This window comes from Aulonocara sp. 'chitande type north' Nkhata Bay, linkage group LG16, assembly GCF_057382095.1.
Source record: "Aulonocara sp. 'chitande type north' Nkhata Bay isolate Kocher_YH1m ecotype deep benthic linkage group LG16, A_spYH_male_GT1.1, whole genome shotgun sequence".
NCBI classification, from domain to species: domain Eukaryota; kingdom Metazoa; phylum Chordata; class Actinopteri; order Cichliformes; family Cichlidae; genus Aulonocara; species Aulonocara sp. 'chitande type north' Nkhata Bay.
In genome coordinates this window covers 23,553,841-23,578,051 of record NC_141359.1, presented here as the reverse complement: position 1 = coordinate 23,578,051, position 24,211 = coordinate 23,553,841, and the positions used below count along the sequence as shown (strand labels likewise).

Here is a 24,211-nt window from a genome sequence, read left to right as displayed (position 1 = left end):
CCAAGAGATGCACTGGACCAAACGTGGCTCTCTGTGTCAACGTTCACCAGGGGAAAAGTAAAGCGAGTTTTCCCGTGGACTGACAGTTAGCGACGGAAAAGGCGATAACTGAGCTGCCAGTATCACAGAAAAATATGGAAAAGACATCATGCAAACTAGGAGAAGACCTCTGACAGATTTACTGGTATCAGCCCAGCCTCTGCAGTTAAACTCTGTATAAACGGGGAAATGGAACAAGCTGTGCACAAACTGTCCAGAAGGGTGCGATATTGGCAAGCCACAACACACGCGCACACAAAAAAAAACAGAGATCACTAATCTGCATGTGATTCAGCACCAGCCCAGTGTGACTGTTGCGTTACAACCAAACAAAAATAAGCATTTCCTTCCAACAACAACAAGAGTATATGCCGAATAATAACAACCACTTTGCCTGTATAGCACTTTTCAAAACACAGAGTTACAAACTGCTTCACAGTTTGAATAAAAACTGTCTCAGTAGCTCTGATATATAAGCAGGGGCTTGTCTATTTAGCGCTTTAAATGTTAATAATAGGGTTCATGAATTCTAGTTAATTGGAACCCTTAAATTTTGCAGTGACTGATTTACCTTCAGGTATTTGACCAGCTCTCCTCCTGACGCCTGGGCGCCTGATGCAATGGTTTGACAGTAATGGAAAAAATTGTGCAAATGCTGATCCTGAAAGACAAAGCGAAACAAAACCTTTGTTGCTATGAAGAGCACAAACCGAGAACACAAAAGAAATAACACACTGGTAGGGTGCAGACGAAACAGGGGCGGAAAACTAACCTGAGTGTAGACAGTGGACACAAGGTGGGTGGAAACTTTGAATAACGGTTTTCCTCCATCCACCCATTTCACTTCAGGGCCCAAATGCTGTAAAATGAGAAAAAGAAAAAGCATGTTTCTGTCACTACCTCCATAGACATGGATGCCACCAACGGGTGAGTTACTGTCTCTCAAAGCTAACTCCCAAGACCACAACCTGTTCTGAACTGAGTCAAACTTCTGTTAGAGATTTTGGGGAAGAAGTGGCTTAATATATTTTAAAAAGATCTCTCAGCTCTCTCTCCAGCTATATGGAGCTCTCTCAGCTCCATATAGCTGGACAATCATATCATAAAGTGAATGAGAACATACGTAGAGGGACACTTGAGAACTCCTATCCAGTGTCTAAAAGGTGTTTGTTAAGTGGGTTAGCAGCACTAAGCAACTGTCTGACATGCAATCTGGACAGAGCATATCCTACTCAGCAGTTTCATATTTGTGCTATGTATAACCTCAATCGGTTTTCATCAGCACTTTCATGGCTAGTAGTGCACTGCACCTTGCTGGCACCCTCCTGACAGCTGAGGTATCCGGCAGGTAGGTTGGCGGCAACCGGGATCTGACTCTCATTCATGATCACCCGACCGTCCTTCAGCAACGGGAGCCAGGCGTAACCAACTGAGAGCAGAGACAGAGTAGGACGTCATCAAATAAGAGCTTTGCATATCTGTGCCGAGAGTTTTATTTTTAATCATGGTGCCTTACCTTGCATCTCAACCTGCTCTCTCTTTTTGGTGCTGGCCTTGCTGTTGCTATCGCAGCTGACGTGATAGAAGGTGAAGAGAAGATGATGCTTCTCGTGGAGCTGGGTTGGCAACTCAATCTTAAACTGAAGCAGAGGAGCACAAATAAACACTCTGTCGTGCATTAATGTTTAGAACTTACAATGATTTTTTTTTCTTTTAAAGGTTAGGTAGAGTGTGCTTACTTCATCGTAGAATTCAGGATTTTGCTGGTGATGTAACACGGAGGCAAAGGCATTTTTGGTAAACAAGGGTCCTCCAGGCCGGCCGTAGATGCACTGAGAAACAACAACAATAGCCCATTAACTCTCGGACTGATAGGATTATCCTCGGGGGATTTTTCCGCATATTTTCCTGCATGCATTTTACCTTAAGTGCAACAGCCTCTTCCTCATCCGAGTCCCTGAACTCGATGCAGACAGCTATGTTTCTAGCCTTAGGGCAAACACAAACGGCAAATCTGAAATAAACTGGCTGGAAATTTGCGAGAAACCTTCACAGAGGCAAAACATGTAATATACCTGCGTTCCTACATCAATAAACCAACAAAATAACAGCGCAGAATAAATGAAATACCTTCGCAAATGACTTTTGGCTGTCGTATTTCAAGTGCTTCGGGTAGACATAGAGGTGATTGTTGTAGATGGTGAAAGGCTGAGAACATTTGGCAATGCACGGCACAAACTCCTCCACTTCAAAGAAGATGTTGCTCTTCTCGCTGACATCAAACTGCTTCACAGGGATGTAGGATGAGGTAACACAATCTATAAGAGAGAAACAGGAAAGAGAGAGGGAGAACAAATATACAGCCTGCAGACAATGTAACCTGTCTAGTCTGAGCAGAAGCAGTTCTCATCTCTTATATTGGCTTCATAGGGTGAGTTTAGAGGGCTTACTTGACAAGTCTGGGGCTACGTTGTCAATGGTAACATCGAGGTTTCCTAGGATTACAGGCAGCTTGGCCATCTTCTCCGGCCTGAGGAAAGGAAAATAAACTCAAGTTAAGCCTTTGCTATCGTTTACCACAGGCCGAATAAGAAACAGGCGGCTGACGTCGAGAAATTCGATGAGCCGTATGTGAACACGTTAACACTTCTGAGCAACGATCTGATTTTTATATACTAATAGTCCAGCATTTTGCCAAAACCCAACCTATAGGCTCATATTTTCCTTACAGAGCACCTGCAAACTATTCATACAGTTTATATTAGAGTGGAGAAACATTACTAACTTCCTGAAATCAGCCAGCAGCTTGAGCATATCGTCGTTGGACAGTTTGTTGCTGTCTTGTCTGTATAGAGCGGAGAAGCGAGCAGTTTTGTCAAGAGTCCCTGAAGCATCTTTGAACAAATGTCTGCAAGAAAAAAAGAAAAGTCAGAGGCATCTAAATTCCTTTTTATCGATTATTATATTTGAACAAAGGAGACCTGATAGCTTGCTGGACTACACTAGACTTCACAATATTTGTTCATTTCTTTATTTATTCAGGTTTTGGAGTAAATGTTGAGTGTATAATATGTCACGAGACCACAAATCAAAGAAATCATCATCACTAGAGCCCAGGGAAACAGTTTCACAATGAGTATTAAAAGCGCACCCAAAATTTAAGCATACATTGATATAAAAAAGAGAAAACCTTCAGGAATAGTTCACTTTAAACATCAAATTACATGTTTTTCTCTGCCCTGTAGTGACTTTCATCTTTCTAGATCATGTTAGTGCATGTTGTCCAGTTTTAAAGATAATGTTTGTAGAGGTTTCCCTTGCCCACATGACTCACCTACCGCAGGGCTATGCAGAAGAAAGCATCTATCCACCTGTGACAATGCTTGTAACAGGATGCTAACATTAATGACACGTATGCTTGGGTACGCTGAAGGCCACCAGATGGCGATAGCTCTGGATGCAAAAAGACCTGGGCTCCTATATAAGACTATGGGAAAACACCTTTCAGTCTTGACCTCAGTCAATGCTTTCCTGCTAATTTTATGGGCTCAAACATTAAGTCTGTTTGAACTTGATTTGTTGAAGTAGAGCAATTAATTCTTAATGCTTAATTCTTTCTCTGTGACGGTTTAATCGCAGCAATGTTTGGTGACATTTGGGATTTAAAATCACTATAAAATCACTTCCTTAAGCACTTGTGGAGTTGGTTTATGTCCGTTTGAATTGTGGTCTTGATGTAAAACTCACAGAGATAGCATGCAGATGTATTTAAGGAGGAAAAGTACCTTGCTCCCCAGGCAAAAGGCATCCTGTACTGGCCTAACCGGTTGCATGCCAGCTTGGCGTTTTTCAGGACCTTCTGTGCCACCTGGTGCAAAACAGAAACACGCTTGAGCTTCGACACAAACACGCACAAGCTGGACCTCGTCTCTTACAGTAACTGTAACAATATTCAGCAAGCTGCCAATCTCAACCAGAGTATGCACACATTTGAGAAAACAAACACACGCACACAGTCCTTCGACCAACATGCTGGACTGAATCACATTACTACCCACTGTTCTGCCCTCGGGGTGTGCACCTACTTTGTAGAGCCAAAGTCAATGCTTTTGTTGAGTTTCTGCGCAACTGGTCAGCGATTGCAAACTGGGAAGATTATCTTTGCATAATGTGGAATAATTTGGTGGAATCTGCTGATTCTAGAGGAACACGGGGTCAGTACCTTGGTGGAGTCTGAACTCTTCATGTATGGCTCGGCACAGTGGTTGATACCCCCCTGAAGCACCTTCTCTATGCGGGCCACCAGGAAGATATCTGGGTGTGGGCATGTTACCGAAAACACTCCCTATGAATCGAAATGTTAGAACAGATTTGAATATGTATTGGTAGATTTCCCCAGTGCAGTCATTAAGATGAAGAAAAACAAGAATCAGTGTTTTTCAAGTATTTATTTACCTGTCTGGGATACTGCATGGCTGCTTCTGGCATCCCGTGGATCAACCGCTGGCTGTCGGGTCGGCCATCGCCTCCCCCGTTCATATACTGACTGCTGTTATTGGGCATCATGCCCCTGACAGAGGGGTGGTTTAGGTCAACGTGGAAATCAGAGGAGATTTTTCTGCCATTCTGGATGTCAAACAGCGACAGGGTGATGTAGAATGGCTCCACCTGGAGAAAGAGCACAGTCCTGCCAATCAGACTAAAGTACTATGCACATGTGTTAGGTATGCTGTGATGTCTTTGGGCTGCTATGATGGCTCCTTTCATCTTGTACTACACTAAGATATCAAAGTATGACTTGGATAAAAGATACTTTAAAGGATAAAGTATGATGTTGATAAAAAAAAAGCAGTGTATTTGTCCTTTATTGTGCCTACAGGCCACATAAAATGCTCCCAAGAGCCACAGCTAACAATAACTAATTTTACTGAACTTAATGTGATGTGCACTGGTGTAGTGTAGATAAAAATAAAGAGTATTAAATAATAAAAGCATAAATATAACTAATTACATTGTAGTATTTCAGTGGATCCAGTGTCACGTGACTTTACAGTACATATAAATATATTTGACCACTGGCATCAGAGAAAAAGCTGGACTGATGGACACGTGTCTCACGGACAGCTAACAGCTATTGCTGTAAAATTTCAGTGGAGGGAGCTGCGTGAACGCACTTCGAAGCATTTGCTCTGCGTGCGCGTGGACCATGTTGAAGTTTTAATAGACAGTTTCTGCTGGGAGGGACAGCAGGACAGCAGACTTCATTATGCAAATTGTTTGCCATTTCTGAGCCTGGAGGCTGGTTGCTATGCCAACGGGAGTCGTTCACCAGCTCAAATAATAAGACAAGTCCATCCGGCCTGCTGTAACAAACCCATCTCATCCATCCTTAGTCAGGCAGATAATGATATTTCTGTTATTTAAGGCCTGATGCGGAAAGAAAAAGAAAAAGAGATCCAGCTTACGTTTGTTGTTGGCCCTTCCTCGTTCTCGGCCACGCAGCTTTGCAAATTAAACGAGAGGTCGTTGCAGTTCACCAGCACACGCTTGCCAAACTTCTCCTCAAACTGCTTCACGTCTGGCTCTATTCCTGAGAAATCGAGTTTCTAAAGATAGTTCAAAAGACGGTATGGCATTAAACTGGGTCGGGTGTTATCACCAAATGGGACAAAGTGAACATTAATTAATTAGCCTTAATTTACCTGTGTGTCCGGATCCAGCGTGAACAGCTTCAGCCTGGTTTCATTCTTCATCCTAGACTCTATATCTCTTGTGCTCTGCGGAGAAGGAAAGCATTTCCTAAACTGAACCGCAAACTGTCTGAAACAGTGGAAGTGCTGGCCGGGAGATTCACGGCGAGTTGTTTTTTTTATTAGTAGAACATTTGTCATTCGCACCGATCTGGAAGTCAGGCTCCATATTTTACAGGCCGATTGTGCTGTGCAGACGGGGGTGAGAGTCAGGTGGTACCAGCACACATTTCCCTGGAGCACACTCTATCCTGTCAAACTGTTTTCCACCCAACTGTTACCACCAGTTTCCATGCACATATGGCTTTACTATTACGTACCACTCATCACAATAACAGCAAGAAGAGCTTTTAAAAAAAACAAAACAAAAAAACCACCATAAATATCGGAAAAATATTTGCAGCCTGCAAGTCGTCAGACAGTTTCCCCGTTAAATACCAGAGAGGATTCTATCCTCAAAAATCATCAAAGCTCCTAATGCTTTTCTCCCTGCTGGGTCTCTTGGATTGGATATTGCTGACTGTATGCATTCTGTATATATTCTGGGCAAAACGCGCTCTTAAAGGAAAAATCATATTAGATATAATCCTGAGAAGGCCAATAGGAGGGAGGGGTCCAGTGATTCAAATGAATCACTGGGAAATTGGCTGTGTCACCCTCAACATTTAAATCTAAATTTAAGACGCATGTTTGTAGCAAGGATGGTTCCTTCTGTGCCTTCTTGCTCCTTCAGTGAGGACAGGAGATTGCATGCACATCCAACAGAGAAAGTAGGACCTACCTGAAAGCTGTCCATACTGCCAGAGGAGCTGTCTGACTTTCCAAGATCATCATCTGTCAGAAAATACAAGAAACAATGGGTGTGGGGAAAATATGTAAACCTTAAGAAAAACCACCTAGGGTTGTAAAACCTCTTTAATCACTCACTGACACGTGAAAGTTCGGTAAACAGTAATTCAGCTGTGCAGGAATCACCCGGGACTGAGATGGGGATACTGCAGGTCTCAGTGGCATATTTAGAAGAAAGCTTCCAGATCTTTTCAAGCGCAATAGCGCTTTTATTCTTTCCCCTCTCTCATGCACAGGATGATTAATACAAGCAGAGGAATTAGAAAGATTAGCGGAGTGTTTTATGCAGAGGCATTCAGCCTCTCTGCTTCACGGCTAAGCCTCCTGTGAGACAGGAGGTGAGTATTAAAAGCCTGGGTGGTCTGGTATCACATCTCCACATACTACATGCACACGGCCAGGGAAAAAAAAGTGAGATTAAGTGAGAAGGTCGCCCTTATTAATAACTGACTAAGCATGAAAATTCTCTTCATTAATCTGCACAATTTCACAAAACCTTTTCCCAGAATAAGGAAGCTATCTCGACAGGAATACCAACAAATAAAGACTCCCTTTCATGTGGAAGAATCCAGACAAACGCACACATACCATCGTGAATGTCTCCATTTCTCTTCTCCTGCATGGCGATTTCAAAGCTACTGTGCAAGATCTTATTGAGCGTGTTGATCCATTCCTCCATCTCCGCCTCGCTGTCTGCAGCCAGCAGGTAGGTGCTCTTATCCTGCATCTTAAGCTCGAAAGCAAACCTTCGAACCTTGTTGTTCTGCAGAGACGGCATGGTGGGGGATAAAAAGGAAGGAAAGAGTTGTGGACAGTGCAGATAAAAACTTATTGAACATTGCAAAACAAGCGTTCAATCATTAGTTATTATTAATCTCTGGCTCTCTTCCACAGTGTGTTTTGTGTCCTGTCTTCCTCGCCTCACCCCATCTGTCGTAGCAGATGGCTCCCCCTCTTTGAGCCTCACTCTGCTGGAGGTATCTTCCTGTTAAATGGGAGTTTTTCCCTCCCACTGTCACCGAATGCTTGCTCATGAGGGGTCATTTGATTGTTGGGGTTTTCTCTGTATTATGATAGAGTCTCTACCATGTAACATAAACCACCTTGAGACTACTGTTGCGACTTTGAGCTATATAAATAAAAATGTATTAAACTGAATTTAAATTATAACGATAGAAAAATAAAAGACCTGTTATTACTGAATAGATTGGATCAGTGGAATCTCATACAGACAGACTGAGTTTAATTTTTCACTTTTAAACATCAAACATCCAGTAGTGAACACAGTGAACATGGCAGAAGGGATGTTTCACCCCCCTCTCTGAAGAGAACACGGCCCCATGAGGCAGTAGTTGCTCTTATTCCACCATCACCCTCACTTCATTGTAATCTACGGTTAAAACCTTCAAAAATAAAGACCTGGTATATATTTGAATATTGAGTCCAAGTTTGGTAAACATGTAAGCATCGAAACTCAAATTTAATTTAAATGCTGCAGTGAGCAAATGGAAGGAACGTGAGTTATGGAGGGACGAAGCATTTACATCTGGATAACAAAGCCCTTCTGCCAGTGATGACCTCAAAACAGCCACGAAGGCTGATGCCACTGCCTCATTTGGGCTTTCGTGTTATTCTATTAAAGCCCATTCAGAACCAATGAGGGCTGACTGAGCTGCAGTTTGTCTATGACTCAGTGACTCTGAGGTCTGATGCTTATTAGGGTACTTTAATAAACGACTCCAGAAGAATTTGTTTTAGAGAAATAGAGGAGCCATTTTATTATTGTCAACAGTCACTGGATTGTGTTATGGTGGTTATCTCTGCAGCTTTCCTGCAATGTAGTGGGAGTGACTGGGAGGGAGAGACAATATCTGCAGACTAGCTGAGTAAACACAGAGAGGGGTGTTTGGGACAGAAATAAAACCAGAGTCCTGATAAAGAGACTTAACCAGTGTCATCACCTGAGGTCGGAGACTCAACTCAGGGAAACTGACTCGACGGTCCTTAAAATGATTCTGTATCCTTACTTTAAAGAGTAAGAAAGAAGAGAGCAGAAAGGAAAACTTTTGGAAAACTGAGTTATAGAACACTTAACATTTTTTAGCTGTTTGTTATTACAAAGAGAGTGCTGGTCAGTTGATATATGACAAATGCAGTGTGTGTTTGACTGTATTTTGGCGTCTTTACAAAGTGGAGGACCAGCTTGAGGCTCAGCTTGAAGCCTCTTTAGCATCTCTAAGCTGCAGCGTTAAAAACAACTGCAGTTATACTCATGGAGCAACTTCATCTGGGCCAGCTTAAATCATTAAACAAGGAAAAGCAGTTTAGCTTTAATATTCATTAAAGTGGACCTATTGTAGTCATTATTTCTGGTCATACTTGGCCTTGAAGCCCCTCAGTTCATCCAATGTGTGGGGAAAAAAAAACACCCTTTTAGCTCCTCTCTAAGTCTCCACTCACCTAAGCCAGTTTTCTTCTGATTGGCTAACACTCGCGAACAGAAGACCGCAAAATAACCGCAGTACTTAAATCACTCCCGTAAGACGCATAAGGAAAAAGGATCAAATTAAATGTTCTTTATCACTGATTTATAATCTGGTCCCATTATATCTCAGCTCTTGAGACCAGTTTGGAGTAGTCCACATCAACAACACTGAGTGTGTTGGATTTGTCGCTGAGCTTTTTAGTCACACAATGATTTTTAAAAAATAGTCTCAAATGGTTTTTCTTTTTAATTACTGAGATTCTCTGTTAAAAATGAGCTCAGAAAGCTGGCAGTGAAGCTGCTGGACTGAGCCAGGAGCTGCAATTATACGAGCAGGGGTCTTTGGTTGAAAACTGGGCGACGTGGAGGTTCAGCAAACCCGAGGAATGGCACAGCCGCTATAACCCACACACATCTTGAAGCATTCAAATATCCTGCACACTCCCCTCAGCTTACACTTGAGGTAACCCAGCCAGCTGGGTGCCTCAGAGGTAAAAAAACAGGTTCTTTCCATCTGTTCACGCTGTAGATAGATGATAATGCATCCAGTGAGCGTTGGCCTACATTCAGCTGTTAGCACGTGGCATTGATTGTGAGGCTCGGGGAAAGTGCTTAGAATCGAGACCTCAGCATTCACCTTGTTTCAACAGCTGACAGTCAGCAGAAAAACACGACCTTGGGGTAGAGCGAGCTCAGGTTTCATAGAAGTGGAGAAGAGAAGCTCTCACGGGCTCACTTTTCAGCAGCAGCGCATCACTGTTAGAATAATTTCAGTTCAAATTTTGCCTGTTACAGATAGTGATTCATCCCGAATGCTGAGAAATAAATTTATACAGAAAACAACTGGAAAGAGGAAATCGTTATAATACCGGTTCATTCTGGGGAAACTGCGTTTTCCCCCAGGGGCCACACTACCACATGTGCAGACAGGGATATCCCGTTTGGCAAAGCATGCAGGTCATCTTGGGTCAATGAGGTTTAGCAATCACTGCCTTAATGTACCTGAATCACACCCATACAGGAGTCCAAGAAAATAGTTCCTTTGGGCTCTTTGGAGATCTTCTCATCCTTGTAGAAGTTTAAGTTATAAGAACCATCTCCAAGTTGAGTCAGGTGGAAATATCTCCTCTTGAATGACTGAAAAAGAAGAAAGACAGGAAATAAGAATTATTTGTATTTGCAAAAAGATAACTAAAACAGGTTAAACTGAACAGCGAGTGGTCATATGAAGGGGAAAAAACATGGAATAGTAAAATGAGGAGAACTTTCCAAAATGTGAAATAAACAACAAAGATGGCGTCATGTGCTCATTTGGTTCAAAACATTTTGGGTGCCATGATATAAAACAAAGAAAAGAAACAGACCCCAACATTTGAAAAACTGGAACTAGTAAATGTTAAAAAATTTGCACAAAATCGATTACTTGGGTTGAAAAAAATAAAAATAAATCATACAGTCAATTAATGTGGTCTTTATTGCCACCTTACCCTCATGGTGACACTGATAGCACTGTTCATGTTTCCTTTATACAGCCAGCCCTGTTTAGTGATTCCACCTTTCTGGGAGCCTAAGGAGGCTGTGTCCTGCAGGAGACAAGGACACAAGATCAGACAATTACATAACACCAAAAGGATAATGCATACATCTTAACCAGCCATATAGATTTAAAATCTAGTCGTCTTCATAGCATATGCACAAATGTGCCAATTCAGGAATTAAATCATTTCACTTTTCTTTTTGTGTGTGTGGTTGAAACAAGCTGCAGTAAATAAACATGGAGACAACGTGCTCCAAACACACACACACACACACATCATGTATACATTTCAAAACAATGTCTGATTTTATCTAAAGAAAAGTTTGTGCGACTTTATTTGGACATTTTTGCGGTGAAGCGGCATACAATAATATGTCACCAATTGCCCCACCCTGCCAAAGCTCTGTCTTGCTGTGCAGAAAGTCTTTGATCTTGTGGTCTGAGATGACACAGATCCCGGCACTATGTAGGACTTTCTCAGTCCAAACAACCAAGGCAGAAGAACATAAAACAAACTATGACTGTTAAACTAAATAAATATATCTCAGCTTTCATAGCAGATCTGTGACACATGGGCCCAGTCATCTCAAACGTTCACGGAGGTTTGTATGAGATCACGCCTTTCACACAAACACCGCTCTCGTGATCTGTAAAAATAAACTAATTAGGGGAATAATGATGAAAGAGGAGATACGGCGGTCAAACTCTATAGTTTGGTCCAGGTTTATATCAGCCTTACATATCATTTGCAGATACACTTTCCAAATTTGAAAGAGTACAATGAGAAGAGCGAATGGGCTTTCAAGATGTTATCATTTGAGTCCGGCTTCTTCTCTCAGCCCAATAAAGCAAAAAGGATTTGCTTTATTGGGCGTTGGCAGGAATTATAATATTTTCAGTGTGGAAGTTTGTGAAGTGAGCTGAAAAGCACCTGGAAAGGTTCAGAGTCCCATTTCCACTAGTCAGTGTCTAGACAACATTTGCAGGTCTGCAGAGAAGCAGAAAAGTCTCTGAGTTTAGGATCTCAGAACTCTCTTTGCCTGAGAAAACTTTGTCAAGGACATGATTAAAAAAAAAAAACCCAACTCAAAAGGCCACACTAAAAATCTACAGTCAGACAAAGTGCAGATAAACCACATTACACAGCTGATAGTGAATGCGGTCTCAATGTACGGTTAGAATAGGCACGAAGATTTCTTTCGGGAAATTTACAGGAAGGCTTTATATCCTTTTCTCTCATCTACACGAGGAAATTCCCCATTTAAAAATATTCTGTAGTGTGGGTCGTGAAGGATGAGCCTTTCTATTGTGTTGAAGTCTTTCCAATCCTCCTTTCCCAGATTTTACTCTCTGGGGACTTGCACTTCTTTCAATCAAAGCTCCTTTTATTTAAAAGGGAAAATACATTGTGCAGCGCTGAGTTCTAGAAATCTTTCTAAAGATCATGTATTATATTTCAGCTCCTATACTCTCTTGCCTATAGGAGGCACAGTTTGACATATTGTGCAACAAGGGCAGGTCAGGATCTTCATCATACATCCTATGAAGCGGTGTGACCTTAACAATTGTATCTGTAACAGCTCCGCATTATCTTTAAGGCTTTGAAGACTCCCAACAAATCTGAGTGTCTGTCAGGTGACTTATGAGCCTCCTTGTTGTGAATTCCTCCCAGTCATTCCAAAGACAACAAGCACTTGTTTAATCTGTACAAGACTGCACACCCACTCTGTCATACATGAATTAGCAGAGGATAAAAAGGTCCAAATGTTGCACTGGAGCCCTTAAATTTCAATGTGAAACAAAATACATGGTGCACGTGCAACGCTGTAATTACTGTTAACTCACCTATTAGACACAAAAATGCCTTTTATCGCCGTACAATAAAAACATGAAAGGCGTAAGTGGGGATAAGTGAAATTTAACAGTGCACAACATTTTTGAGGGTGAGGTTCGTGTCATCAAGAGGAATCAAGAAACTCAACTGTGCGAAAAACTAAAAACTAACATGAACTAACATGAACTCTTATTTACAGGAACAGTTCACACCCAAATTAAACGCTGGGATTTCACCCCCTCTCTCTGGCACGCAGTGCCATTTATCCATCTAGTTTTTTTCCCCTGTCAGTTGCCAAGTTTCACAAGGAATTGAAGGACTATGTTAAATATAATAGAACTAAATGACAACTAAACTCAGCTTTTTCAAAATCACGATCCAGTTAATCAAAAAGTCCACAAACTTTGTTAAAAGTTCCTGAGCTATTTTATCTCTTTTTATTGCAACCTTGTTACTGTGCAGGAGGAAACCTGAATCTATCAACAGACTTTCACTAGTGGCATTACAAACATTAATGGAGCTCTGTTCTTCACATTGACACACTGGATGTAATTTGGTATCAAACACACGTTTTATTTTTTATTTTTTTAAAGGTACCTTGCTAGTACTGGGTTCGATCCTCTGTTACCTTCAGAGTTGCCTTAATTCTTCATGGGATAGATTCAATAATGTTCCCTGAGAACTAGTCCATGTTTACATGATAGCATCACATAGTTACTGGATGCACATCCATGATGCTCTGTTGGATTGTGATCGTTTGACTGCGGAGGCCGTTTGAATACAGTCAACTCGTTGTCATCTTCAAGAAACTAGTTTGAGAAGATTTGAGCTTTGTGTCATGCTGGAAGCGGCCATCAGAACATGGATACTACGTGTTCTATGTGGCAAAATGGATCCATGCTTTCATGTTTCAAATTCTGATCCCACCTTCCAAACGTTGCAGCAGAAACTGAGACCACTCTCCTGTGACCCACAGAATTTCTGCACACTGAATATTTTCTTTTTTCTGACCATTCTCTTAAAAATCCCAGCATATCAGCATTTTCTGAAATATTCTGAAAACTGAATTTCTGTCTGGTACCAAAAACTATGCCACCTTCAAACTCACTTAAGTCACCTTTCTGCTCTTATTCCAAAGCTTGGATTAAACTTCAATAAGTCATTTGGAGCATCTTTACATTCCTAAATGGTCATGTGATGTCATACGATTGGCTGAATAGATATCTGCATTAATGAGCAATTGAACAGGTGTATCTAATAAAGTGGCTAAAACTCCTCATAACAATGTTTGTGCATTATTTATGAATAAAAGAAAAAAACATCCATTCATAAATGTTTCTAAGTTTTAAGTGCTGTTTTGGTCTTTTGATGGTTAAATAAGCACAATCAGGGAGAGGTCAAATATACACATTTGATTTTTTCACTTTGAAAGTGTCCCTAAGTTACAGTACGTGAAACTTTAGGCACCCTAGAAACTAAAAATAAGCAATGGGTGTTTCTTCACACCGTCCATATCTTCTGACAAAGAACTCACCTCATCTTTGTCGACATCTTCATCCACTTCAAATACATGGACAGCCAATTTATCAGGCCTGGACACTTTACTGGAAAAACCCAAATACAGTGTAAGTATAATAGCTCAAGGGGAGATATGTCAAGTGAATCTATTCATCACAACAACAAAAGCCTGCAGGTTTTTCATACACACACAGAGCACTATAGACAGCTTACGATGGCTCTTTCATGGCTTTGCTAATCTATCCAGCATGTGTGACTGAAGCGGTTTGGTGAGATCATTCAAATTTTTTTCTTCCCTATTTTTTATAATAAGTCATTTTACATTTTGAGGCTTTCTCAAGAGGAGCACAAACGACTTTTCGGCTCCTCGTGGAAACACAACGCACACACAGCTTGCTGGAAAATGAGCAGGTGCCAAAAGGTGAGAATCACCATCTAAAAATACTGTTAATTTTTTAAACTGGCGACCGACGTCACGATGCATTGTTTCAACTTCCCCAGATTCAGTAAAGTGACAGAACATTTGGCAGCAGTTGTACCAACAAGGTCACCGTCAGCTCATTTTCTAACACGCTGGTTATAAAATAAGGATTCTTTACGGGAGAAGCTGGAGGTGATGACACAATCTCTAAACAATGAGGGTGGTTTCCACACTGGTTGCGTTCAGAAATTGCTCAATGCACTAGGAAAAGGAAACATTCTTTTAAATGTGTGCAACAGTTATTTGTATGCTGTGTTTCCTTCTAATTAAGTCACGCAAGTTGTCAGATACAGAAAACTGAATAGGCGACAGCTTGCGTGTGTGATCGGGCTAAAACAAACAAAACTGTGTGACTGCAGGATTTAGCTTTAAACCAGCTGTATAGCATAGCAGTTCTTCTTAACCCCTCATAACAATGTGACGGCACCTCTATAACCACACTGTAGTGCTGAGTCGAGGATTTTTTAACTATAGACTTACTTTGGAAGCTGTCGGAAGTCCCCTGAATAGTCCTCATACTTGTAGTTGACCACATGCCAGTCTGACTTGTAGGTCTTAATGCACTGAGGAGACAACAGAAATTAATTACAGATCACTGTAGCACTGCATTGACACAGTGAGGTAGCAATTCAGGGCTATGTGAAGGCTGGAACTGGGTGTCATTCAGTCCCCTCTAAATGTGTTTCCATTTTCTCATCTCAACATGCTACATGAAGCTAATATACCACTAGGATCATCACTTTGATAAAGCTGAAGAAACTGTCGAACCATCTGATGAGAATTTGAGGCTTAGGATGTGAGTCCGTTTAGTCTGAATTGCTGGTGAGATGGTTAACAGATTTAGAAAGCCCTGCTCTTACTTAGTTCAGTGCTGCACGATTTCAGTAGCTTAGTGACAAATAGATGCTTCACAAAGATGTTTGACAGTGTCTTCTTTTCAAAAAGTCTTTCATAAGTTCCAGTAGACAACTCACTAACATACACATTAGGACAATATTTAATATTTTCAACCATTAAAGCTTCTCCTTGAGATAAAAAAGGAGGAGTGTATGCACGGTGACTCTGCCACAATCCAACGTCCACCAACACAAATAGGGAGTGTTTCGCTGTCCTCCTTTCCTTGGATAGAAAACATCTGTTCATTGTTAGAGTCAGTCACAAGTGCAGCTCCCTGGTATCTGTTCTACAGAAACTCACGCCATTTACAAGAACTGCTCCTGCAGGGAGATGAAATGCAACCTGATCAGGAGGCGAATCGGAAACGGAGAGGCTCTCGCTGGGCTAATCTCCACAGCTGTCCTGGTGATGTCACACAGCGCTTAACCAGGTGTCAGTATCTTGACTTCAGACAAGGCGCTCTAAATGCTGACCTTTGACCTGGAGGGAGAACTGTCGGTTTTCAGCTGGTGTGTGGCTTAAAAAGCTCTGCTAGAGCTGGATGATTATGATTCATCGTTTTAATCAGCAGCAACTGTGAGTTACTGATAAGTATATTTTTAATTAATCCTGCACTACATCAATAAAATGTCACATCTGGTGAACTTCCTGTGATTTTATTTGCTTTTTGCCCTTTTGGACTTTCAAGATGCCACAGCTGACCAAAACCAGGCTGAACCACTCAACAGCAAGACATGATCAAGGCTCAGCACTGACAGTAATAACTAATGACAGGGAACAAACAGAAGCTTGATAAATTATCAAATTAGTCGAACTTAATTTCAGTGTATTGTACCATAAATAGATTTTACTGAGAAAAAAGGGCACAAATAGTCCCGATGCTTCCAATGATGATCTATAACGAGGCTCCTTGATGACTTCCTGATGCGCTATGACTTGCAACATTCATAACTGCTAATATTAGGTAATATATTTGGTAATGAGCCAAATTAGCATTACTGTAGCATAGCTCTGTGGTTTATGACTGATATAATTGACCAAGTTCTTACTAGCCTGAAGCGCTGACGCCGTTTTCAAACGTCTATCATGAAAAAGATACATATACAATCATATTAAGTGTACTTACTTACTTTGTGCACAATAGAAACATTTGTTTTGCAAATGAACTTCGGTGTGCTTTACATGTCTTTTGGACCATTACTGTCAACAGGTATGAAAGCAGTCTCTCTCAATATAATATACTAGCATATATCCATGGTACAGTACTGTTTTTATTCTGTTTGTTAATGGTTGAAAAGCTTCATAATCTGTTATCATAATATGTGAGACATAATTCAAGTTTTGTGGATATAAACGGGTCATTTTAGTCTTTTTTCAGGTGGTTGCTAGGTAACATAATGATGTCATCATGTCTGATATAAATAAGAGCCTTCAGGGGCCTGAGATGTCCTTGTGTGCCAATTTTGGTTGCTCAACTTTTGATTGTGTAAGAGTTTGGATGGAAACAGAAAGAGATTTCATGCATTATCATGTAAGATGATTTAATTGGCTCTACTTGGTCTTAGAGTCTATTCCACTATTAAATGTTGTCAGTGGTTCAGTTTTTTGGGATTATTACCCCCAATTATTTCCAATATTTGGATTCAATTATTTCACTGTGTCTTCCTGCAGGCTCTCTGTGAGTGAAAGTCCTTCAAAAAATATCTTAAAAATCAGCCCACCTCTTGGACGAACAGACTCTGGGCCTCCCTCTCTGCATTTTCAGGCACTGTGGGGTACAGGGTTCTCCCTTGCCTCCTCAAAGTTGAAATCTGCGAAAACAAAGCAAATGTTGAAATCGTCAGAAGAAATGTAACTGTGGGATTACAGCAGACCACAAAGGATGACCAAAACTGAAACTGAAAAAAAGTGTGCTTTCACTTGAAATGGTCTTGTGAAATGACCACAGGTTATCTGGGGTTCAAAGCGTGCAAGTAAGTCAGAGACACAGTGGGATGCCTGCCCACGTCATCTGACTTTTAGGCCTACTGATGGATGTGTTTAAGCCTTTCGCTAATGACTAACAGGTTGACTCTGCAGACAGGCAACACAGTAGCAAAAATAATCAAGACCCTGTAGTGTAATTAAAGTAAAAAGCCTTTTAATTTTATTTAAGCAAGACCAACACAGCCGCTTTTATCGATCACTAAGGATGCAAATTCTAGTGCTCGACAAACATCAGCATGCCAAAACGCTCAAAACGACAGCGCCAACAGGTTGATTAATGTGACTTTCATGTCACTAGATCCTTGGCAGAGATGTAAAAATTATTTTAATAACCTGTGGAGATGTAATAAAGTAGTCAATCGACTATTGTGCGTAACAACTATGTAACTTTACATTAATTCACACTGATTAGAAAAAGCATTCTTTTTGCTTTTGCTCTTGCAAAGCATCGGTGGAGTTAATCCACAAAAGCTCATTCTGAGCCAGGAAAAAAACCTGCTTTAGAGCAAGCAGTGTTGGATATGACTGAGGTTTCCAAAAATGAGTTTCCCAGTTGTTATAAGAATCTGAAGCTGGAGTCCTGGGTATACAGTATTCACATTGGTTTACTGTATGATTTCTGTTCATCTGGACGTAGCGTCGTCCGCTACGTCCAGATGAACAGAATCAACTTCTGGAGATTTACTTTCCTGGATGATTGAGAATGCGTCAAGATACTGTATGCTTTCTTTTTAGTAGCTTTATGGCCTTCAAAGAATATGCACCTCAAAGATCTGAAATCAGATTCACCTGATTTCATTAAAATGAAGCTACACAATGTGATAATAAGTCAAATGTGGTGTTTCGCAGTTACGGGATAAAAGAAGTTGTTTCACAAAAGCTTGTTTTTCTAGATATCTGGAATGACCCCAAGACAAATACTAAAACTGCTGTCTTTGCCTCCCCTGTTGCCCTCTATAAACTTGCATGTGGTGTTAGATCCAGTCCTTACTGTGTTAATGTCAATAAATTCCCCAGCTCTTAATTGTGAACCTTAAGTCTCCCTTTTCCTGTCTGCTACCCATGTTTCCTGCAGGGGAGATAATGATCTTTGCACTGAAAGCAGCAGAAATAAACAGGCATGGACGCCAGAGGCAACCAGGAAGTGGGCAAAAAGAAGCATTTAATTGGACTACAAGTTGCCACAGAGAATTATCAGATCCTCTGGTTTAAAATTCCCCAAATTGTTATGGGAGATGGACAAGTTCAATAAGACCCCATCAATATTTTATCTAAACTATCAATCTTCTTTATCCAAGCTGAGCTGGAGACAAGAACTTGACCACTTCCCAACAGCTCCGACAGACTGAAAAACAAGCAAAGCAGTGCTTTGAGCTTGTGCAAATATGTGCTTGCCTTCATGTACGCCAGGTAAAATATTTACTTAGCAAGCTGATGAACTGTACTTAACTAACACTCACTAGTAGTAAATACTAAATTATGCCAATGCTGACAGTTATGTCATTAGTTATGCAAATATTTGGTATAGACTGCGTATAATGATTGATGGACAGCAAGTCTGAAAAGTGACACCAGTCCAGTAAAGCCTTAAACCTGAATCTTTTCTAATGGCCAGTGGTAGCCAAACCTCCTTGTTGCTCAGTTTACTTGGATTTTATACCGGCCCATTGGAAAGAAGACCCTACCTCTCACTGGACTTTCATTCTGTTTAAAGTCCCCTTCAATACAACATGATGTTCATTAGATACATTTAGGAACAAATGCAACCTGTAGCTAAATTCCTCCACAGAAATGAGGAATTTGGCTGCAAATTCCTCCACTCAGGATACTGTTCATTCTGTGGAATGGTTGACAGAGAATATCATATCGAACACTGGTGTTACCATAACCTTAGGTACACGGCAAAGTAAAGAAACAAGAACAATGCTCTGATCTGCAGATTTCACAGTGAAGGGGGGCCTTAGACAAAGTGCATATATCAAATTGAGGAGAAAGGAAGACTCCTATTCTAATCTTGGACAAATTTCTCCAGGAACCTCACACAGAGAGAGACCAACCCAACCCTCCCTCCACTTTGCCAGCAGTATCTTGATCAAAAGCAGATGGAGCTGATATAAACATCGCCTACCAGAAGAACAGCTCATGACTTTTGATGAGCCAGAGGGAATAAGATAAGGTAGAGACTTGATAGAGGTTTCCAATACCGGGAAACAGACAAAAACTGTATTTATACAAAAATAACTCAGAGATAGAGGAGGTCTTTCTGCCTCGACTCATGACCTGTAGAAGTGTCTTTACGCAGACTGAGATTTCTACATAACACTCACTGGTCATACACTGACACAACTCCCCCAAAACACTGAAAGCTGATTACAACCTTGCCTGAACAAGAGTCTGAACAGGCAGAAACAGATGTTAAGATCAGTCACTGAGCCTCCCGTGTTTTTTTTTTTTTTTTTTTTAACCCCCCCTCAGTCAGAATCACCTGTCAGCCCCTGACAACGTACTGTTTGTGTGTGAAGCTGGCGTGTTATGCTCATAGCAGCAGGCTAAACGTGGATATGCATGAGAAGTCAGAGTCAAGGCTGTCCTGCCGTCACCAAGCACCCAGCTGCCAGGCCTTACAAACCGTAACAACCGCTTCTCTATCCAGAGTCAATTCCAAAGTTAGAAACACCAAGCAGACCTGGTGCTTTCATTTATATTCTAATCATTAAAACTGTGGCTATACACACCAGTGACAAGGAATTATTTAAAGGTTATTTTTCCCAGATAGACCCAAGTCCCCATTAACATCCAAACAGCAACTTTGGCAGGTTTGTGGGAAGACTGATCTCACATGCGAAGATCAACCCATGTAACTTAAATCAAGTTCTGTTTGAGCATTTGAAAAAACGGATTATTTCTAAAAGTGTTCATGTATGGTTGCAATGATTCTCCAAATCCACAGGTTGGGTCATAACTAAATCTTTAGCCAATGACTTTTAACTATTTTAATAGTGATTAGTAAGAAGTTTATGACAGCATGATGACGTAACCATGACTGGATCATCACCTAAAAATAAAAATTTGTTATTCTGATGTATTTCCAGTTCACTCTTCATTTAAGCAATCATGTTAAGCAGGGCATTCATTACATCACACAAAACACTATGAAGCCATCACTAAAATACCATTAATCATCCTGTATTTGCAATCTTGCTTAAAAAAAAGAAATACATCAAAACAAAACATGCTATTCATAAAGACTCAAGTTAAAATGTATTTCACCACAAAGCTCAGTAAAGAAACCTTTAAGATCCCTGCAGTTGGCAATTACACATCATTTACAGAGAATGCATCCTTGCTTTGACAAAAAATACATTAAAAATAAAAATAATTCTGAGCATGTATTGGTGTTAAAAAGCCGTACTCATTATGCTAATGACTTGAAATGTCACAGTCATTTGGGGCATTTTGCACCAACATCTGAAGGAAGAAAGAGCCATTAAAGGCTGAAGGGATTTATAGATGCACTAAAAACTGACTATGGGAGGCTTATGTTTCACAGTGAAGGTGGCAAAGAGCTGGGCATCAAACATTTTGCCCTCAAATTTTGTGATTTCGCCCATGTCTTATGTAAGGACTCATGATTCGATTAAGATTTGGTGGAGCAGAGAAAATCTCCATCCAACTGTCAGGAAACTCCTAAGTGACCAGGAGTTCAGCACTCACACTTGGTACACAGTATACCTACTACATCTCTGCCCATTAGCTTTTATTTATTATGGATATTATGAATTAACATGTTGCCTAGCAACCATCTACTAGACGTTTACAGACTGAGTGTCATGAGTCGGTCCGTTTCATGCAACACGTGGACAGCAATGCAGGCGAATAGTCACGCTCACATTCACAGCCAAATGCTAACACATTTCTTCCACTAATATGTCACTAGCTTGGAAAGATTTCACTGTGATTTGAAGCACAAAGTTCACCAAAGTAAACAGTGGTTGAATGGACACTGGAATGTCTGGACAACAAACCCTGTCGAATTAACAACACTTAACCCAACTGAACGTGGATATTAAAAGGAATCCAAACAAAGAAAAGTGGACAAATCTAAAACTCTACAGTGTTCAGAGCTAGCCATCAGCAGCCTCTGTATCAGCAAAGGACAAAAGCAGTTACAAGGAAAAGTACGGAGACAAGTGAAAAAGAAAAAAAGGGATGATGTCCTCTTATCTGCTAAACAAACAAACAAACAAACAAAAAAGCAAGGTACCGGCCAATTAAACTGCAATCCTAGTATCTCGAGCTAAAATGGGCCATTTTTACCATTTATGCACTAATAACAACTTAGAAAAGTGTTGTATAATTTTCATTACATTACTACCTAATTCATATCCACATTCAATTCAATTTAAACAGCACCAAATCACAGCAACAGTTACCTCAAGGTGCTTTATATCGTAAGGTAGACCCAACAGTAATGCATACATAGAAACACCCAACAATCGTATGACCCCCAATGAGCAAGCACTTTGGCGACAGTAGGAAGGAAGAACTCTCTTTTAACAGGAAGAAACCTCCGGCCGAACCAGGCTCAGGGAGGGGCGGCCCTCTGCCCCCTTTTCCCAGTCAGTCACAAGACAACCTGGGACTGAGATACAACAACAACAACAAACTTTATTTATATAGCACATTTAAAAACCAGTGGTGTACCAAAGTGCTTAACATGCTAGAGGGTAAGATGAAGTAACAGGAAAGGATGAGGGTTATGGCAAGGTACCAAAACGTGCTAACAGGTTGAATGGCATTAAAACACACGAAGGCAAAAGAATTGCATATAAAAGCATAAAAGAAGGATAAGTGTAGAGGATAAAACAGTCAAAAAATAAATAAATAAATAAATAAAACTGAAATTGAACAAAACTGAGTTTATACCACTGATGTGTCCCTGCACAACAATCCCAGTTAGTTTATTGTGTGGCCCGTTATCTGGCAACCACCTAACAACAGACTAAAATGACATTTACAGTGAAGAAGACCCACAAAAATGCCCCAGTTTTTATACTCTTAAAGGGATTGGACAATGGATGGTATAATTCTTATATTTACTCATATAAACAAGAACTACCATATTTTTCTTTACTTTTCTCAGTGTGATTAACTATATCAGTTTGTCAACAGCATGAACAGACCCAGTAATACTGTAGCATAGGTGTGTACTGGTATCAGAAACACATGAAATGTTTCTGATACCAGCATGTATCAGAAACATGTATCAGCACGTTTGTCTTTTATTCTCACTGCATCAATTCGGTGGTATAGTGTTGATAATAAAGGACCAACTCCACTAGCATAAAATTAGAGCCAATTCCTGATGTAATGCCAAAACATTCCAAAATTTTCCAGGTGAAACTTGTACTTTGCAGTTCCCGTTACAGGAGAGGATGTTGACACAAATAGATTTCTGACTGTAACTCTTTGGATCAGAGCAATCTGAATGACCCGTACATCCTGAGGAATACACATACCATTTACAACTCCAATAAATAATAACTGTATTCTTCAACCAATGTGGGAATTCAGACAAAAGATGTTAAAGTCATTAGACAAACCCAAAAAAAGACTTCCCTTACTGGAATGGTGTTATATTAAAGGCCCAGACTCTATAAAGCTTTGACAGCAATGTGAGACAAAGTGGTAGGGTTAGATCTGAGGATATACTAACATCCTTCAAAGAAGTCTCATTTCCTGAAGTACCAGCTCTGGGCCAGATCTCCATTTTAGATTTTCCAGCTGCAGCGTGGAAAGTGTGAGGGACGCACATCCTGCACGGTGTGGCTGGAGATAACACTTACTCTGTCACAACATGGGACACAGAATGAGCCAATTAAACAGATGGCCCCTGACCCATCTCTTGCTGCAGCAGAGGAGGATATAAACAAAAGGAAAGCCTTTGTCAGTGGCTACACCCATCATCACAATGGCCGCGGCTGGGCCAAAGGAAAAACCACTTCAAACAAACACAAAAAAGAAAACACGCAAGTGGACGAGTAAATATTAATATAGTATAGATACCAGTAAATGTAACGAGCTCGTGTGTTTAGCAGCAATACACAGGAGGACAGTTTAACTCCTGTCTGCCTGACTTTGCACCAGAAGTGTATAGCAACAACGGAAACCAGAGCACTAAAGATGCACACCACCATTTGCTGTGGAACATTTTTCCATAGCTTCATAGCTGCTTCCCAGCAATTTAACCCCAGAGCCACATTTACTACAGCAAGACTCACCATCTATACTTCTGCAAACATAGATGGCGAGTCTGCTGAAAAATGTGCATGAAAAGTTTAGACACTCACCTCAAAGTCCTCAAGGGGGAACTGCAGCATGTCTCTGAGGACATCGCTAAGGATCTGCGTCTTCCTCTGCACCAGCACATTTTCATAATCGAGCGGCTCGATCACCTTTGGTTTTACCTACAAAACACATAAACACACAGTTGGGGATTAAACTACAAAACTAAAGCAAGTAACATGAAGGCACAGAAGAAGCTATCTGTGACGTTATTGGATGGATTCAGAAGAGAGATCAAGGAAACGAGTAACAATATGCAAACAATCAGGCATAATAAGATTACTGTTGGCATGCCAACCCCTCAGCATTGGAGAGTAAAAACCCATTAGCTCCTTTCAGTTTTCAGACCTTCAATACTTTCTCATCAACTAAATGAAACTTGACGACAGGCATAAATTGGTTTCAAAGGACATATCAATTTATTATTGCGTTTGTAGAGATCAGATATAGGAGCAAACTTCTGAATAAAAACTGCCCATTTTTAGCACAG

At 40.7% G+C, this 24,211-nt stretch overlaps 1 protein-coding gene across 9 annotated transcripts in view; it reads right to left on the bottom strand.

The window, feature by feature from the left end:
• Nucleotides 1-24,211, bottom strand: part of LOC147311545 (dedicator of cytokinesis protein 9) — a 75,912-nt gene that overhangs the window by 17,109 nt on the left and 34,592 nt on the right. For all 9 annotated transcript variants that reach the window (XM_086267518.1, XM_086267516.1, XM_086267517.1 and 6 more), the window contains exons 2-23: nt 23,727-23,843; nt 17,112-17,201; nt 14,974-15,056; nt 14,029-14,098; nt 10,611-10,706; nt 10,126-10,260; nt 7,227-7,401; nt 6,571-6,623; nt 5,742-5,816; nt 5,505-5,645; nt 4,495-4,707; nt 4,262-4,384; nt 3,825-3,907; nt 2,825-2,947; nt 2,490-2,569; nt 2,170-2,357; nt 1,963-2,028; nt 1,779-1,871; nt 1,556-1,679; nt 1,350-1,468; nt 812-898; nt 611-700 (exon numbers count right to left, since the gene is read on the bottom strand). In XM_086267518.1, coding sequence (XP_086123644.1) covers nt 611-700; nt 812-898; nt 1,350-1,468; nt 1,556-1,679; nt 1,779-1,871; nt 1,963-2,028; nt 2,170-2,357; nt 2,490-2,569; nt 2,825-2,947; nt 3,825-3,907; nt 4,262-4,384; nt 4,495-4,707; nt 5,505-5,645; nt 5,742-5,816; nt 6,571-6,623; nt 7,227-7,401; nt 10,126-10,260; nt 10,611-10,706; nt 14,029-14,098; nt 14,974-15,056; nt 17,112-17,201; nt 23,727-23,843 — 2,424 coding nt within the window. The remainder of the gene's footprint in view (nt 1-610; nt 701-811; nt 899-1,349; nt 1,469-1,555; nt 1,680-1,778; nt 1,872-1,962; nt 2,029-2,169; nt 2,358-2,489; nt 2,570-2,824; nt 2,948-3,824; nt 3,908-4,261; nt 4,385-4,494; nt 4,708-5,504; nt 5,646-5,741; nt 5,817-6,570; nt 6,624-7,226; nt 7,402-10,125; nt 10,261-10,610; nt 10,707-14,028; nt 14,099-14,973; nt 15,057-17,111; nt 17,202-23,726; nt 23,844-24,211) is intronic.